The sequence below is a fragment of the Venustampulla echinocandica genome, assembly GCF_003357145.1.
Source record: "Venustampulla echinocandica strain BP 5553 chromosome Unknown scaffold_1, whole genome shotgun sequence".
In the NCBI taxonomy this organism is placed as follows: Eukaryota; Fungi; Ascomycota; class Leotiomycetes; order Helotiales; family Pleuroascaceae; genus Venustampulla; species Venustampulla echinocandica.
The window spans coordinates 4,024,219-4,040,237 of NW_022474206.1; the positions used below are offsets into that span (position 1 = coordinate 4,024,219).

The 16,019-nt window shown below is 48.9% G+C and overlaps 6 protein-coding genes across 6 annotated transcripts; 4 read left to right on the forward strand and 2 right to left on the reverse strand.

The window, feature by feature from the left end:
* Positions 1-528: 528 nt before the first annotated feature.
* On the reverse strand, positions 529-3,683 carry BP5553_03855 (DNA ligase; the record flags this gene model as incomplete). Its single annotated transcript, XM_032012478.1, has 4 exons — positions 529-1,838; positions 1,891-2,830; positions 2,877-3,525; positions 3,580-3,683. 4 exons carry the CDS (start codon positions 3,681-3,683, stop codon positions 529-531), a joined length of 3,003 nt encoding a protein of 1,000 aa, XP_031872171.1.
* Positions 3,684-4,098: 415 nt separating this feature from the next.
* Positions 4,099-5,655, forward strand: BP5553_03856 (uncharacterized protein; the record flags this gene model as incomplete). The annotated part of the gene is made up of 1 exon (XM_032012479.1): positions 4,099-5,655. The coding sequence occupies one exon, from the start codon at positions 4,099-4,101 to the stop codon at positions 5,653-5,655; it is 1,557 nt and encodes a 518-aa protein (XP_031872172.1).
* A 1,999-nt stretch (positions 5,656-7,654) lies between these two features.
* BP5553_03857 (putative serine protease K12H4.7) lies at positions 7,655-9,647 on the forward strand (the record flags this gene model as incomplete). Its single annotated transcript, XM_032012480.1, has 9 exons — positions 7,655-7,888; positions 7,939-8,056; positions 8,110-8,387; positions 8,442-8,614; positions 8,660-8,747; positions 8,801-8,906; positions 8,965-9,121; positions 9,172-9,375; positions 9,428-9,647. 9 exons carry the CDS (start codon positions 7,655-7,657, stop codon positions 9,645-9,647), a joined length of 1,578 nt encoding a protein of 525 aa, XP_031872173.1.
* Positions 9,648-10,006: 359 nt separating this feature from the next.
* Positions 10,007-11,193, forward strand: BP5553_03858 (uncharacterized protein; the record flags this gene model as incomplete). The annotated part of the gene is made up of 2 exons (XM_032012481.1): positions 10,007-10,553; positions 10,604-11,193. 2 exons carry the CDS (start codon positions 10,007-10,009, stop codon positions 11,191-11,193), a joined length of 1,137 nt encoding a protein of 378 aa, XP_031872174.1.
* A 443-nt stretch (positions 11,194-11,636) lies between these two features.
* BP5553_03859 (uncharacterized protein) lies at positions 11,637-11,904 on the reverse strand (the record flags this gene model as incomplete). The annotated part of the gene is made up of 2 exons (XM_032012482.1): positions 11,637-11,792; positions 11,851-11,904. The coding sequence occupies 2 exons, from the start codon at positions 11,902-11,904 to the stop codon at positions 11,637-11,639; spliced, it is 210 nt and encodes a 69-aa protein (XP_031872175.1).
* Positions 11,905-12,352: 448 nt separating this feature from the next.
* Positions 12,353-15,352, forward strand: BP5553_03860 (RING protein; the record flags this gene model as incomplete). Its single annotated transcript, XM_032012483.1, has 2 exons — positions 12,353-14,827; positions 15,128-15,352. The coding sequence occupies 2 exons, from the start codon at positions 12,353-12,355 to the stop codon at positions 15,350-15,352; spliced, it is 2,700 nt and encodes an 899-aa protein (XP_031872176.1).
* Positions 15,353-16,019: the final 667 nt, after the last annotated feature.

The window sequence follows — 16,019 nt, forward strand, 5'->3', positions numbered from 1 at the left end:
ATTTTCTTACAATTACCAACCGGCGCATTATCTAGGGATGCTACCTTCATGCCATTGTGTCTCCAACCTCTCCGCTGCCCTGTCCTCATCTCCCTCCAAGTCTCGAAATTTGTTGATTAATGGGACCCAAATTGGTACACTTAATACAGGTAATTGATTGGTCAGAATGGGTCATGGAATGGGGTAATTGAATTGATTAAAAATCCTAATACTATGGGGTGAAAGCCTCACATATATAGGCAAATGAATGTATGGGGTCAGGTGATCAATCAGGTGACTCAAGGAAATAATACCGATGGTATCCGAATGGCTTCCCAGGGCCTCCGTCATCATGTGCCATACTAATTAGTATGGGATGCGATGATATCCGTGTATTCGGCTCATCGCGAGTACACATATCTCATTTCTCCTTTGTGGTGGAGAAATGCCAAGTGGGGTGCCTAAGTGGCTTGACCAGCCGGCCAGGGGAACTCCCATAACTCCCATATTCTAACAAAATTCGACGGTTCTAGCCACCATGGCTAATCCTCAGTGCTTTGCAGCTGCCTTCGGATTGATACTGTAGCGGTCTTCGTCTAGTAAGGTACTCTCGCTCCAGCTGTCCTGCAACCATTTCAATCCAACGATCCTGGGCACTCTGCCAACCCGCGAAGCAAGTACTTCCCTTAATGATTTGAGCACCTCTTGGTCCTCGGAAAGAGCCACATATTGAGTAATATGTTTGTCAGTATTGCTTTCAGCCACAACACCTCCACCAAATAAAAAGTGGGTTTTGGCCATTTGAGAGTCGATATCTTCTTGAGGAGGATCTGAAGGGAAAAATCTAGCAACACATCGTGCAAACATCGAGCCAGGCATCTCGCCGAGTCCATGCCCGTGCTCCTCAAGTTCAGCGAGGAAAGTAGTGGCCGAGAACTGAGAATTCTTTGGTAGTATCATGTTGTCGCAAATTTGTTTAAGTTCGTCTGGTGTGACGTCCCTAGCATAGCTGTCTCCATACTCGTCGACATGGCTCGTGATATCCTGTCTGGCATCATCCGCCATGTGGAACATATGATTTGGCTCAAAAGGCAGCAAGAACTTTTTCCGCTCGGGCCCATCAATCTCTGTCTGTTTCAGGGCATCCAGTACCCAGGCTGGCTTCACAACATTGGTGTCTCCTTTTCTGATTAGGCTGGCAACGGGGACAAGCCTTTTCTCCCCCAGGCATATCATATCACCTTTTACGGTGGGACTTTGGAATATACTCCCACCGTTAGCTTTTATAATCTGCTCAATCTCTGCTTTGCGTTTCTTTTGTGGATGAAGCATCTCAGTCATAACACAAAAGTTTAACCCTTCGAAGACCGCCGTTTGGGGCCCAGCATATGGAGTCTCGACTCTTTTATCAGTCCCTGCTATGACAACTTCCTTTTTTACCCTCTTCGTCGGTGCTCTTCTTCTGTCTACCTCGAACGCTCTTTGCACAGATGATTCCTGTTCGATTTTGGCCTTTAATGCCGCGAATCCGGACAATGATAATGCACTTTCCCAATTTTTGTCGGTTCGTAGCTTCTTGAACCGGGGAAAGCGCAGTGTATAATTTGTTCGGAATGAATCAGATGCCCCAACTGATGCCGCTTTGACTTCCACGACGACTGAATCGCTCGGCTTGATCCAAACATCTGGTCTCTCAAACTGTCTATCACCACCTGCGAGCTCGATGAATTCCGTTGGTGGGTGGTGGCGGTCCCAATCATGCCATTTCCCTTCTGTCATATGCTTGATGGCGGCAAAATCTTCTACTCTGAAACCACCTCCGACTTTGAAGAATGAGAAGCATTTCATAGGATTCGCCCCTTCACAGAAATATGTTAGTCTTGAGGTTATCTAACAATCATAAATGCTTACCAGCTGCCACATGATTGTCGTCTACTCTTAGACCGCACAAAAACGATCCAATGCCGCCTCCTCGGTGCCCAGAGCCATAGTACCCACCAATCACCACAGAATCTAGAGATTCTCCGAAGTCCAACATATACTCCGGTTTCACCTTCATCCAGTCGTCATTCCGGCTATTCAGACGGTACATGGACCGGGGGTTTTTCAGAACGAGTCCTTCCGAGGCCTCGGCGACAATCTTCCGTAACGCAGGATCAATAGCTTCAACGCTATCAGCGACCTCGTAGCCATGGATCTCGAGCCGGCGATGGACATTTTTTACCCCTCCTTCTAATGCCTTTCGTCTGTCTTTTAACATAAACCTTGTGACGTTCTGATCATTCAAGTATAGGCAGTCAAAGACACGGTAAAGTGGCCGGATGCCAGACTTCTGAAAGGGGTTTTTCTGTTCAGACAGTGCGGCCGTTTTCAAAGTGCCAAAGGCTACCATTTTGTCGGTGTCGGGGTCCCAAGTAATCATTTCGCCGTCAAGAATGATATTCCTCACTCTAGGGTCGAAAGCATCACGGATATGTCTTGTCAATGCCGCATTATCATCATCGAAACCGTTTCCATATAGATACGTATAATCTTTAGCTTTTCGAGACCAAAACGCAAGCCGTCGGCCGCCTGGGATATTGTCGTCTTCAACCATATGCAGCTGCATTCTCTCGCCGTCCAGCTTCTCTTCGATCCAGAACTCGGGGTCGTCAGGCGTCACTCCTAGTTTATCGATCATCTTTTGAAATGAATGCAATTGAAACTGTGCCAACTGTGGCTGAAAACATTGCATGAGTGCAACTCCTGTCTCCTCTCCCTCGAGCAATTTGGTTGGATCTGTAAGTTCCCAGCAAACTCGCCTAAGGCTGGAGGACACATTAAATAGAGCCTCTGCATCGGGATGCCAAATCTGGGAACTGGTTTAGTTGATATCTAGAACTTCACAGGTAACTCACGCTTAGTATGGTTTTCTCAGAAGCTCCAACTTTCATCTGCCGCAATATTATTCGAATTAGCCACATAAGCTCATCTGCATTCATTCTGTTGTAGAATTGTTCAAATATGGGTAGCTGGTTCTCTTCCTTTGAAGCTGCCGAAAGCTTGTCCAGCAGTTCATTGACTTCAGAGATTCTCATATCACCGACTTCAGTCCTCATTTCTCGCTTGGACATTACTTCGTAGCATCTGCCAGCAAAATCCCCCGCCATGCGAGTGGCGGTTGATTGGCCTGGTAATTTCCAGTTAAGAAGATTGTATCCATCTTCAGAGTCTGGGCTAATCTTCAACAATTTCACCAGTAGTTTTCCAATGGCCTTTTCCTTAAGACCGTACATGGCTCTATCGCGGTCCTTTTCGGGAAGAATGAGGCGGAGTGCCGGATAGAAATCATCGCCAACATCGCTACGCCATCGCGAGATGAATCTCCCGATGATGATGCGCCGAGCCTCATGCGGCGATGGATTTGAGCTGCCCGGGCCCAACTTGGCTCGAGCAGTTACTGGACCTGTGGGTCGCTTTTTGAGGCCATCAAGAGGATTGAAGAGAGAGAGCAAAAGATCATGAAAGAAAAGTGTCTGAGAGTGATTATGAGGCCGGTCGGGATACCTTGAAACTTAGCTTTATCGCTCATTATCATGAGGGAACTTTTAAATAACTTACTGCTCATCAAGATCCTCTTCACTATTTAGTGCTGCCTGGCCGTCCTGACTTTTCGCGTCCTCCTCCATGGCATCATCACGGGGTCCGTTTGGACTAGAAGACATTGTTGTAGGCTAGGCAATGGTTGGGTCATAAGTGGAGGTGTATGTCCATCCTATCTATCTTTGCAACTACCTTTGTGCCTGTCTCCCGTTACTTGTCTGCCACTTCCTACAGCAGGCGGAAAGTATCGCGAGGCAGACACTCGATAAACAAACATCGTCATGGGTCTACAACAGTACTGCAGTCGCGAAGCCTTATCGCGAGCCAGTGTTGTTATCGTAACTTGAGCTAGCCGAACAGAGTTAAGGGGAGCCCCTGCTGGGAAGGAGCTCCTTCGTTGGTGGCGATGTGAACAACTACCTCTCCGTAAACACCCAAACATACCACCATCCATCAATCAAGCTAGCTCCACCCACCAAGAAATATAACATTCATGATGCACAGCAGAGCTCAGGGGCCACTTTTACAAGCAATGCCATGGCCGAAGACGAACCTTCCCCGACTCAGCGAGCCTCGCAAGATGCCGGCTACGACGCGCCAGAAAATTATGAAAACCTCAATGAATTAGCTGCTTCTCCTGATAGGATTTTCCCCGGAGAGCGTATTCCCCAGGGAGAAGCAAGACGCGAGAGTCTAGTCCGCTCGATATCCGAAGCCTCACAAGCATCCCCCAGAAGAGCTCGAAATGTTCGCCGCCAGTCGCGGGAAGGAGACAATTATATGTTGGCAGATAATTATGCCAACCTAGACGAATTAGCTGCATCCCCACCAATCGAAAATCCGGATGAAAATTCAATTTATTTCCATAGATCTCTGGAAGATACAAGGGATCAAGAGCGGAGATATAAAAAGGATCAGGAGGCGGAAAGGAGAGCATCGATTTCACGGGGACAGGAGCCTAAACAGGACGAAGACGAAAAGCGGAAGGATGCACGGAAGGTCTCGAAATTTGCAACTAAATTATACACTGTATCGTACCTAATCCTTTTCTCCTTCTTGGGCACACTCGCTCGACTTGGTCTCCAGGCTATCACATCTTATCCCGGGTCGCCGATTATCTTCAGCATTCTGTGGGCGAACTTTGCAGGAAGTCTTGTTATGGGATTTCTGAGTGAGGATCGGATGCTCTTCAGAGAAGAATGGGGAGATCCTGACTATGACCGCCAAATCCAAAACGCTATGAAGAGAGATCAAGACGAAGAGATCGGTTCTGCTAGCGGGCCGGGAATTGACGTGAAAGCTGCGAAGAAGATGCATGCGGCAACGAAGAAGACCATTCCATTATATATTGGACTAGCAACTGGATTCTGTGGCTGCTTCACGTCTTTCTCTACATTTATTCGAGACGCCTTCTTGGCAATGTCAAATGAGCTCCTTACTCCTGGTTCTACAGTTGCAGCCCAGCGGAACGGTGGCTATTCCTTCATGGCTTTACTTGCTGTGATTATTGCCACTCTTACAATGTGCATATCAGCTCTACACATCGGTGCTCACCTCGCCATTGTCTCGGAGCCATTTATCCCAACCTTGCCATTCACATTCTGTCGGAAGGTTCTTGACCGTATTGGTGTGGTCCTGGCTTGGGGCTGTTGGCTTGGGGCCGTCCTCCTTGCTATCTTCCCGCCACACGACATCTGGCGAGGAGAGGCAGTTTTTGCGTTAGTGTTTGCGCCATTGGGCTGCCTTGGCCGGTTTTATGCCTCAACATATCTCAACGGGAAAATATCTTCCTTCCCTCTTGGGACCTTCCTCGTCAATACCCTTGGAACAATCATCTTGGGGATGGCTTATGATCTGCAACGTGTCCCCCTAGGCGCTGTTGTTGGCTGTCAAGTTCTACAAGGCATAGAAGATGGTTTTTGCGGTTGCTTGACAACTGTTAGTACCTGGGTTGCTGAGTTGAGCTCATTGCGGAGGGCTAATGCTTATCGGTATGGCGGTGCCAGCATCATCGTGGCACTTTGCTTTCTAATCGTCATAATGGGTTCGATGCAATGGACGGTGGGTTTCTCAACATTGCGGTGCACAACTTAAATACCTGAGCTACTCAGTAGTATATACTTCACGACGAGGTATTACCGAGTCGGTATATCTGAGGCTCCTTGGAAAGCCATGCTATTCAAACTTCTCTACTGGCCAAGTGCTTTGGGACAGTACGATCCGTTTGATAAGGAGGGGGAACAATATTGAACCCGCAATTTTTACCAGAAAACTCGTGGTGATGCGATAACACCATCATCATTTATAGATGGAAGTATGCTCCAGCTGCCGGTCACTAGTCACACAAACCAGCGAATACTAGACCATAGATCCGATTCTTGGGTGGATTGAGGACAGTTTACTTTATGCACCAACGCCACGAGGCTTGCTGGGGCCCGGTACCAAGTAACTGTTAAACATGTCGGGACCCTGGCCTGCAATATCACGCTGATGCTTCGTCGCCCGGATATCAACCAACTCCCTCCGCAACACGGCGGCGATGTAACTTGGAGGGGGTCAACTGCTGCTGAACGTGGCAATGTCGGATTTCCTATCGGCAAGGCAACAACATATGTCCCCCCAGACATAAATAGACGGGCAAGCTTGCTAGCCTTAGAAGACGATGTATAATATGCCAAATAAACAAATAAATGGGTATCACATCATGCCCAAGTGAGGATTTCATCAAATGGGGTCGATAAGCTTGCTATAAATGGAAAACCCTCGTCGCTTGTCGCTAGCCGAGATCCGAATTCATCCAACCCGCCGTCCGCCGCGCGCAAAGAGGCAAACGGAGGGTCGCTCAGAGGACGCTGCGGGAGGCCGCCGAATATCGACCAGAAAGGTCGGAAATTAACCTGATTTGGCGATCCGAAGAGAACAACAAGAATTAATATATACGGAGGCGGGCTGCCCAGGACGGCTGCGCTATCTCCGCTGAGTGCCCAGCTTACCTTTAGAGAGTCCTTGGTTCTGGCGTCTGGCGTCTACTCTGTAGAGTCTCGATCACGGGGGATACCGGCGGTACCTTAGGGACCTACCTAGCTAGATACGAACCTAGGTAGGTAGCTACTGGTCGGGTAGATACGAAGTACATACCTGCGCACCGAGTTTTTCGTATCTACCTTCGATATGCAGAAGGCCGTCCATGCCGTGGTCGCGGTCGATTGTCTTTATGAGGCAGCTCACAGTGACACAGTGTCACCGTGTCACGGTGCCAGAGTGCCTGAGTGCAGGCGGCTTATTAGCTTTTGTACCCTTAGGTCGCCTCGGCTCGGCGCCGCCCGTGCGGTGCTGGATGCTAACATCCTACAGTAACTTTACCCCACAATCAGTGCTATCGGCGGCACTTTATCCTCACTCAGCAATCCAGTTTGGGCTCGTGCCGGCGATCGCCTCATCAACAATATCACTACGAGTACGAAGTACTCTCATGAACTCCAGGCCTCGCGTCCGCAGCCACGCTGCTCGGGCCCCTGAGTGGCTCCCTTTTCGCAGTTCTGGCGCAGCCCAGATAAACACTCGCGTCGCCTATACGGAGTCTGCCTCGTCGTTGATGCTCCATCGAAGTTTGCCCCAGGTGCGTTGTGTAATTGTTCAACTCCGTACATGGTTTTTCTTGCGATACAAGAACACAACGCATCACGCAAGGCATCACGCTTGGGATCAAGGAAGGTAATAGCATAATGCAATCAGGTACCGGGCAGCGGGATTCCTTGATTGGTTTCGGCTCAATTGGCCGCGCCTACTGCAGCCATGGATGTGATCGATGTCCATGTAGCTAGTTGATCTGCAATATGTTCCGGGTAACCAGAACACACGATGCCAGGTAAGGTAGGTGCTGCTGGAAGCTACAGGGTCGCTTTGAGAGCTCCAGAGTCCAGAGGGTAAATGTATTTCATGAGGGGCAGTTCCTCTATTTCCTTTTTGATTTCCTCTCCGCTCAGTCTCTCCTCCCAAGAAAGCCTCGTGGTTTTCTCCAGAACTCTAGGACCAACCCCACACTCTCGAGTTCGGAGCAGTTATCATGAAGACAACCATTGTGTCTGCCATTATGGCGCTGGCTTGTGTCGCATCAGCTGCCACAAATGTGGACTTCCTCCGTCGTGGTAGGCTCGTCCCTCCTCTGGAACCAGAAGACCCGGGTATGGTGACGGTTATCGCACAATCCGACTCTGTGGGCACAGGCTTTTTCCAGCAACAGCTTGACCACAAGGACCCCAGCAAGGGGACCTTTCGTCAGAAGTTCTGGTGGAATATGGAGTACTGGGCGGGCCCCGGCTCACCTGTAAGTTAGGCGGCTTGGATCCGGAGAAAATCTATTAAGTCAATTTATAGGTAGTACTATTTACTCCAGGTGAAATAGCTGCGGCGGGCTACGGGGCGTATCTTACCAATGCGACACTCACTGGCCTTTTTGCCCAAGAGATCAAGGGCGCCGTTGTTATGGTGGAGCGTGAGTTGTGCCCCCTAGGTTTGTATCAAGATGCTTTACTAAGATAGGTTCAGATCGATTTTGGGGAGATTCTTCGCCATATGATGTGCTCACTGCGGAAACCCTCCAATTGTTGACACTAGAACAATCAATTGCTGACTTCGTATACTTCGCGAAAAACGCCCCCCTTCCGTTCGATAAAAATAACACAAGTAATGCAGGCAACGCACCTTGGGTATTTGCTGGAGGGAGTTATTCTGGCGCGCTGTCTGCTTGGACTCAGTCAATGTCACCGGGTACATTTTGGGCGTACCATGCGTCCAGTGCACCGGTTGAAGCTATTTACGATTATGTCAGTCTTCGAAGCCATGCAGATGTCAAGACGCCCTAACTAACAGTGATCTAGTGGCAATATTTTGTTCCGGTCCAACAAGGCATGCCCAAAAACTGCAGCAAGGATATCAGCCTCGTGATTGACTATATGGACAACGTATGGAAGAAAGGGAGCCCTGCCGAAAAATTGGCCCTGAAAACTAAGTTTGGGCTTGAATCATTGGAACATGAAGAAGATGTCATGGCGTATGTGTTCCTTTCCTAGTTCTATAATTGATCTAATGTGCCCAGTGTTCTTGAAAATGGCCCATGGCTGTGGCAGTCTAACAGCTTCTATTCCAACTATTCCGGTTTCTACCAATTCTGCGATGCAATTGAGGTTAGTGTCTTGCGGCTTTATTTTCCGCCGCCAATATTAATGCTCTATCATAGAACGTCACAGCTGGTGCTGCTGTAACTCCTGATGCCAACGGTGTTGGCCTCGAGACCGCTCTCGCAGGTTACGCGAACTGGACGAAATCGGAATTGATTCCAGGATGTAGGCTTGCTCTCACCTAGCCGTCATGACATATTGTTTGCTAATGAGGTTGGACTAGACTGCCGAAACTTTGGCTACCAAAACCTGTTGGATACTGGGTGCATGGACACATACAACCCTAAGAACTTGATATTTACCGATAGAAGCGTTGACAACAAAGCTGACCTGCAGTGGCAATGGATGCTCTGCAACGAGCCGTTTGGTTACTGGCAAGAGTGAGGTCAATTTAAATATCTAACAAAGTCAACCGCTAACGTCCCCCTAGTGGTGCCCCTAGGAGCCGACCGTCTCTAGTGTCTCGTTTGGTCACTGGTGATTATTGGCAACGACAATGCGAATTGTTCTTCCCGACAACAAATGGATTTACATACGGTAGTGCACTCTCGCCAGATAATAATGTGCACCAAGTCAACAAGCATACACAAGGATGGAGACTAGAAGATACTACCCGATTACTCTGGGTCAACGGGTAAACATTGTCGCAGGACGCAAGAAATTACTGTACTAATAATGTGTTGCAGGGAATTCGACCCGTGGAAAACTTCTGGCATGTCGTCAGAATTTCGTCCGGGTGGGCCGCTAGAATCTACAGAGAAACACCCGGTCCAAGTGATCCCCGGTGGATTCCATTGCTCGGACTTGAGGTTGAAGAATGCTGAATTTAATGCTGGAGTGCAGAAGGTGGTTGATATTGAGGTCGCTCAGATCGTAAAGTGGGTCTCTGAATTTTTAAAGAAATAAATAGTTGGGATAAGTGAGGAAACCTATACTAGAAACATAAACATATTGAATAGTATAAAGCAATAGAATTATTGTAGAAGCGCATATATTGCTCCTATTTCCATTCTCCCCCGCCGTACAAACCAACAACAGGGATGGTGGGTGCGGGTCGTCCAGGGGGCAACAATTCAATTGATCTGCCGAGCTCTCAACCTCGCATCTGAAAACTGTCCATATCAGAACCGGCATTCAGATTCGGAATCAGATCCTCCACCTCCTCAATAATTCATTTTGCATATCAAGAAACTTCGAAGCTTTCTTGTGTGCTACAACGGAAACTATCTATACTTTATCGATTCTATCGAATAATTAACCACACAATGGTTCAGTTACTCAAGAGCCTGGTGCTAGCTGGCCTTGCCACACTCTCAGTTGCCGCTGGTCCTGGTGGCCCCCCTCCCACATACGATAAGTCCGCCGTCCTCGACCTCATCCCCAGCAACTTCGACAAGATAGCAATCTCAGGCAAGCCCGCGCTTGTAGAATTCTTCGCACCATGGTGCGGACACTGCAAAACCCTCGCCCCGATCTACGAGCAGCTAGCACACGACTTCTCGTTCGCCAAGGACAAGATTGTGATTGCAAAGGTGGATGCGGATAGTGAAAAGAGCTTAGGAAAGCGATTTGGCATTCAGGGATTCCCTACAATTAAGTTCTTTGATGGGAAGAGCGAGACGCCCACCGACTATGAGGGCGGTAGGGATTTGGAGAGCTTGTCTGAGTTCATTACAAAGCAGACTGGAGTTAGGCCTAAGAAGGCGAGAGCCGTGCCTAGTCAGGTTGAGATGTTAAATGATAAGACATTTAAGGAGCATATTGGTGGGGACAAGGATGTTTTGGTTGCTTTCACTGCACCATGGTGTGGCCGTAAGTGCTTCCCGTTCTCCTCAATTGCTAGCATTAGCTAACAGATATAGACTGCAAAACCCTCGCCCCCGTCTGGGAGAAGGTTGCCCATGACTTTGCTAACGAGCCCAATGTGCTCGTTGCAAAGGTCGATGCCGAAGCCGAGAACGCGAAAGCCACTGCTCAAGACCAAGGCGTTTCTTCCTACCCGACTATCAAGTTCTTCCCTAAGGGCTCCAAAGAAGCCGAACCATACGAGGGTGGACGTGCTGAGGCGGATGTCGTCGCTTTCTTGAACGAGAAGGCGGGCACCCACAGAGCTCCCGGAGGCGGACTAGACGCCTACGCCGGCACAATCGAGGCTCTGGACGCCATTGTCGCAAAGTTCACCGGTGGCTCTAGCCTCGCAGAGGTCACCGCTGAAGCTACCAAGGCTGCCCAGCAGTTGAAGGAGGATGCTCAGTCCAAGCATGCGGAATACTACGTCAGAGTTTTCAGCAAGATCGCCAAGAGTGACGGATACGCCGCAAAGGAGTTGGCTCGCTTGGACGGTATCATTAAGAAGGGTGGTTTGACACCAGTGAAACTTGATGAGTTCACCAGCAAAACCAACATTCTTAGGAGGTTCATTGCCAAGGCTGCTGGCAAGTCGGAATTGTAAATTGGTAAATAGTTATTTAGCTGGTATGATCTCTTCGAGCAGGATTATCGAATTTGGACTCTTCGAATGCTTGTTCCCTAATGAATATTTAAACACGATCTGGTATAACGTGCCGAAATTGGTATCTGACTCCAACGCCATGCCGTGCTGCGCTTGTAGATATTTCCCCTTTTCGCCAACATCCACCTTCCCTCTCCAACCAGCCCTTTCTTCCATCTAATAGAATATTCCTCTCGAGCCATGGCGTGGAAGGCAGCGCAGCCTTACGCATTACATTAAAATTCGTCGCTCATTTGATTTAAACTCCCAATCCATATCACGCTAGGCATCACATCTTCGTTGGACTACTCTTCCCATCTCTTCCTTGCCCTTCTGTATTCGATTGTAGTGTCGCCTCCAGATTATCCAGTCGCCGTGACATTTCGTCCACTGTTCCACGACCATTAATATATCTTGTTGGGATGGACGAGGAAGGGGACAATACTCTTTGCGAATATCTCGCTCGACACACCGGCGAATTTATTGGATAGCGAATTGAGGAGTTCGTCGACGACGGCAGACAGTTCTGCGGGTGCATTAACTGAAGTGTCAGGTGTTGTCTGGTTGCGGAGAGACGTTAGCTTTAGTTGGAAGTGCTCGAGTGGTAGGGAGACAAACCGAGGTCGCAGAGATACGGCTTTGGTCGTTCATCGAATTCAAGTTTGAGGCCATTGTTTACTCTGCTGTTTGTTTGTGTTCCCTGTATCGTTTGGTTTCTCTGCGCTCTGTTTACTGCTGCGAGATAGCGGGATACATTGGCTTGGACAGGTACAGCCAGGAACGGTATCTCTTCCAGGTGGATAACAAGTATTCGATATGTACTCTTGCTAGATGAGGGATGGCGTGGAACGGATTCGAGGTTAACTGTGAGCCACAGTTTGACCCCGGATTTTGTCAGCCACATTGGGCCGGGCCATCGCGTGCCAGACCAGCCAGGCAATAACTTTAGAGGTTAAGCTACGTAGTACGCAAGATAACTTCATACAATCACCATCCTCCATTCGGCTTTCTATATCCTAGTTGCTTCAGCTGAGGAATTATCTTATTCCCATGCGGCTACGATGAAGCGCATAGGGCTGGCTCCTCTCCCTTCCAAGCAATCGCCGCTGCAGCAACAATAATGCCAGAACAAACCCCCCCACCCCGGGAATCAGCTCGAACTGTCCTCCTATTCCTCCTCATTTTTATGTGGCTCACCTCCGACTCCCAAGGCCCCAATCCTGGATACCGTTCAGCCCGTCAATTCGCGACGGAGCGACTGGAGCGCTCACGCCATTCTCTCGACGTTTTAAACGTTACCAGGTGGCAAGACTTCTCGCCCAGGACCACCAGTACCCCAGGCTACCAGCCAGGGACATATTTGAACTTGACCGGCTTTAGGAAGAGCGATGGCTATGCGTGGGATCGACTAGATACGTTTAAGGAGCGCAGCGAGCTCTTCAGTCGGGAGGCAAAAGGCAGGTGGAGAGCCGACAAGGACAAAGATGACCAGGACGGAAACAGTGGGCTGGTGGGCGAGATATATAAAAACGTCACAGGAATAGTGGTGGGCGATTGGGTGAGATACTCCGGGGACTTGGAGAAGGACCAGAGGAGGCCATTGTTGAATTTGTCGGAGATCGCACCAGGTGTTCCGTGGGCATTTAGGAATGAAGAATTTTGGACGAGAAATATTACGGGAAGGGAAGGGAAACTCATGTTGAGGTTATACGAGAAAGATGTACTTGAAATCGATTTGGATACGGAGCTGCAGACTGACGTGGTGCGGAATATATCGAATACTGGATTGGCTCGAGAGGTTTCGGCTGCCATGACGGTCCAGGATGAGACGAGTACTGGTGATGGATGGGAGATGAAAATCCACGGCGTGCATTGGCCGAGAACCGGTGTAATGCTTATGACGACGACAAGTCCCAAATTTTCTGGAGCTTTTGGGTTACCCCATCTGAGTACGAGTTTGGGAGAGTACGCCTCAAGTCAGAAGTTGTTGAATATAACTTTGGGAAAGTTGGTGCGAAACATGGAGAGGCGGCGCCGCAATGATCCGACTGATCTATATGCATCAACTCCCGATGGTGAAGGCGAAGGAATGGTGCCTGCTCCGCATTGCGAGTTCGTGATCTATGTTCAAATCCATCCCCTCGTGGTGAACTTAGCTACCAGCAGCGGTTATTTTCAACAGCAGAGCATCATCGAGGAGATTGAGCAAGAGCTCCGATTTCCGAACGGCGCCCCAATTCCACCGATCCCAAGACTCCAGATGTCTACAGTTATATTTTCACCTGACTGTGGATTTATTTTAGAATCGAAAGGGCCACCTTCGTTTTCTCCTGTGGTTGCGGAGCACCTTCTTGGTAAGAAGCAAGAGGTATGGCTCCATGATATTCAAAGCTGGCTACTCCTGCTTGCTGTTGTAATATTCGGCCAGGTACTCCTTTTGAAGATCCAGTCAAAAGAGGCATCGACGCCATCCACCACCGGCCGAGTCAGCCTTTACACCATAGGTATAATGCTATTGGCCGATGCCTTGATGTTCTTAAGCTTATCATTGCTGAGTTCCATAGCTCCAAACCTGTTTCCTTCAGCGCTTCTAGTTTCCTTTTCTGCACTCATGTCGTTGGGATTGGGTGTTAGGTTCGTTGGAGCGGTTTATAATGTCCAAGAACCAGAGCGCAGAGATCAATTGCGGACTCAACAGGCTGCTGAAGCTGCCAGGGTTCCAACTAGACCCAGCGCCACCGCAGGTGCAGCAGCGATCAGCAGAGCGGCCGGTGCTAGTTCCCCTACGCCTCCCCTGCGGGTATCAAATCCAGCCCCGTCTAACAATATCCCAATCATCATCCCCTCGGATCAAGATATCGATGCGGAAATATCTGAAAATATCAATACCACTACTGCGACATCTCTTCCAACAACCAACACCCCCCAAACCGTGGAAGTTGGACCTCAAGATACCCCTGGCTTTGGGGCGGTTTATGTGAAATTCGTCCTAGCAATACTTTTCCTCCTCTTCATCTCAGTCTCTGCAATGTCCTGGTCCGTCCCTGTTCGGACCGCCTATATCTATCTCCTTTCCAGCACTTATCTCTCCTTCTGGATCCCCCAAATCCGGCGCAACATAATTCGGAACTGCCGCAAAGCCCTACTATGGAAATTCGTCGTAGGCCAGTCAGTTCTCCGCCTACTACCTTTCGCATATTTTTTTCTGAAAAGGGATAACATCCTTTTCGCCGAAACGGACTGGAAAGCATTCTGCGTGCTAGCAGGGTGGGTCTGGATCCAAATATGGATTCTCGCCGCGCAAGAAGTTCTCGGTCCCCGATGGGGTATCCCGAAGGGTTGGACGGAAGAAGCGTGGGATTACCATCCCATTCTACGAGAGGACAATATGGAGGCTGGCGGCTTGCCTATCGGCCTTGCACAAGTTCCTGTTTCGACCGTACTAGAGAGAAGCAACACTGATACGAGTGAAGATTTGGGAAGTCGGAAGAAGAAAGATGATACGTTTAGGAGTGTGGATTGTGCGATCTGTATGCAAACCATTGAAGTACCCGTGGTAGTAGCGGGCGAAGATGCCTCGAGTGCAAACAGTGTGGTGGGCATTTTGGCTAGGAGGCAGTATATGGTCACGCCTTGTAGACATATATTCCATAGCCCATGTTTGGAGGGCTGGATGAGGTTCCGCTTGCAATGCCCGATCTGTAGGGAGAATCTGCCGCCGTTGTAAAATTAGTACATAGGGCATTTGCATAGGGTGGGGAGCGACGGCGTTTGGTGTTGTGCTTTGATCCTATGTATAACAGTTGGTAGTTCCATCAATTAGTACCAAACATCATGTAGATATTATAGCGCTTTATTTATTGTTCGGTGTGGATCTGTTGACCGCGCCCTGTAGGTACGGTTTCCTGAAGGTAATGCTACTGGAGAAGATCCTTCCTTACTTCACCTTTCCAAAACAAACCCCACCGACGACAAGCCTCCTTTGAAGAGGGCTGCCGATTTGGAATATCAGACGGAAGTTGCTGGTCTTACATCTACCTTCCCAGCCCTCGACAGCAAACTATCCCTCCACAAGTACAAATCCAAGGCATTTTCAGAGGTCAACTCCCTCTATGTCTAAATTCCAAGCTCAAGAGGACCGATCTCTAGCTATCCTACTTCTAATCCCGAGATCTGAGTTAGCCTGCCACGCTTCGCCAGAAGAAAAGTGCCAACCCATTCTCATTTCAGCTCAAACTCCCTCGGCTTCTTCACCTTCTGCTGGTCAAACTTACTGCAGTAAGCCTCTCCTCGCGGTTTACCGATCTTAACTTCAGCTCAATTTAACACCTCCGGTCAGGTTTCTCCAAACCACATCTCTCTCTCGCCATTCCTCCCTCCCATTCCACTCTTGTCAATCAGCTTCTACTTCTTCCCTTAGGATCCATTCTCGTCAATCAACCTTTCACTTCTTCTCTCTCATTGAAAAACAAGCCTTCCAGTCCGGGTGCGTTGGACTTAAGGTACCAGGACCGATCTCACTATTTTCAAATTGTATTCCGAGGTCATCTCTGTCACATTCTCAAACTCAAGGCTCGTTACCTCTTCCCTTACTTGTGAGTTTACCTTTATCGATCTACCTTTTCTCCTCTACATGTCAATTGAGCTTGATATCTTGGTCTCCTTTTACCCTAATGACATGGCGGAATCGATCTCACCTCCCTCAATCATGTCACGTTCACCTTTTCTAACCCCTTATTAATATAGAGGTAGTCAACAGCCAAAGGCTATCTCAATTCTCAAATACC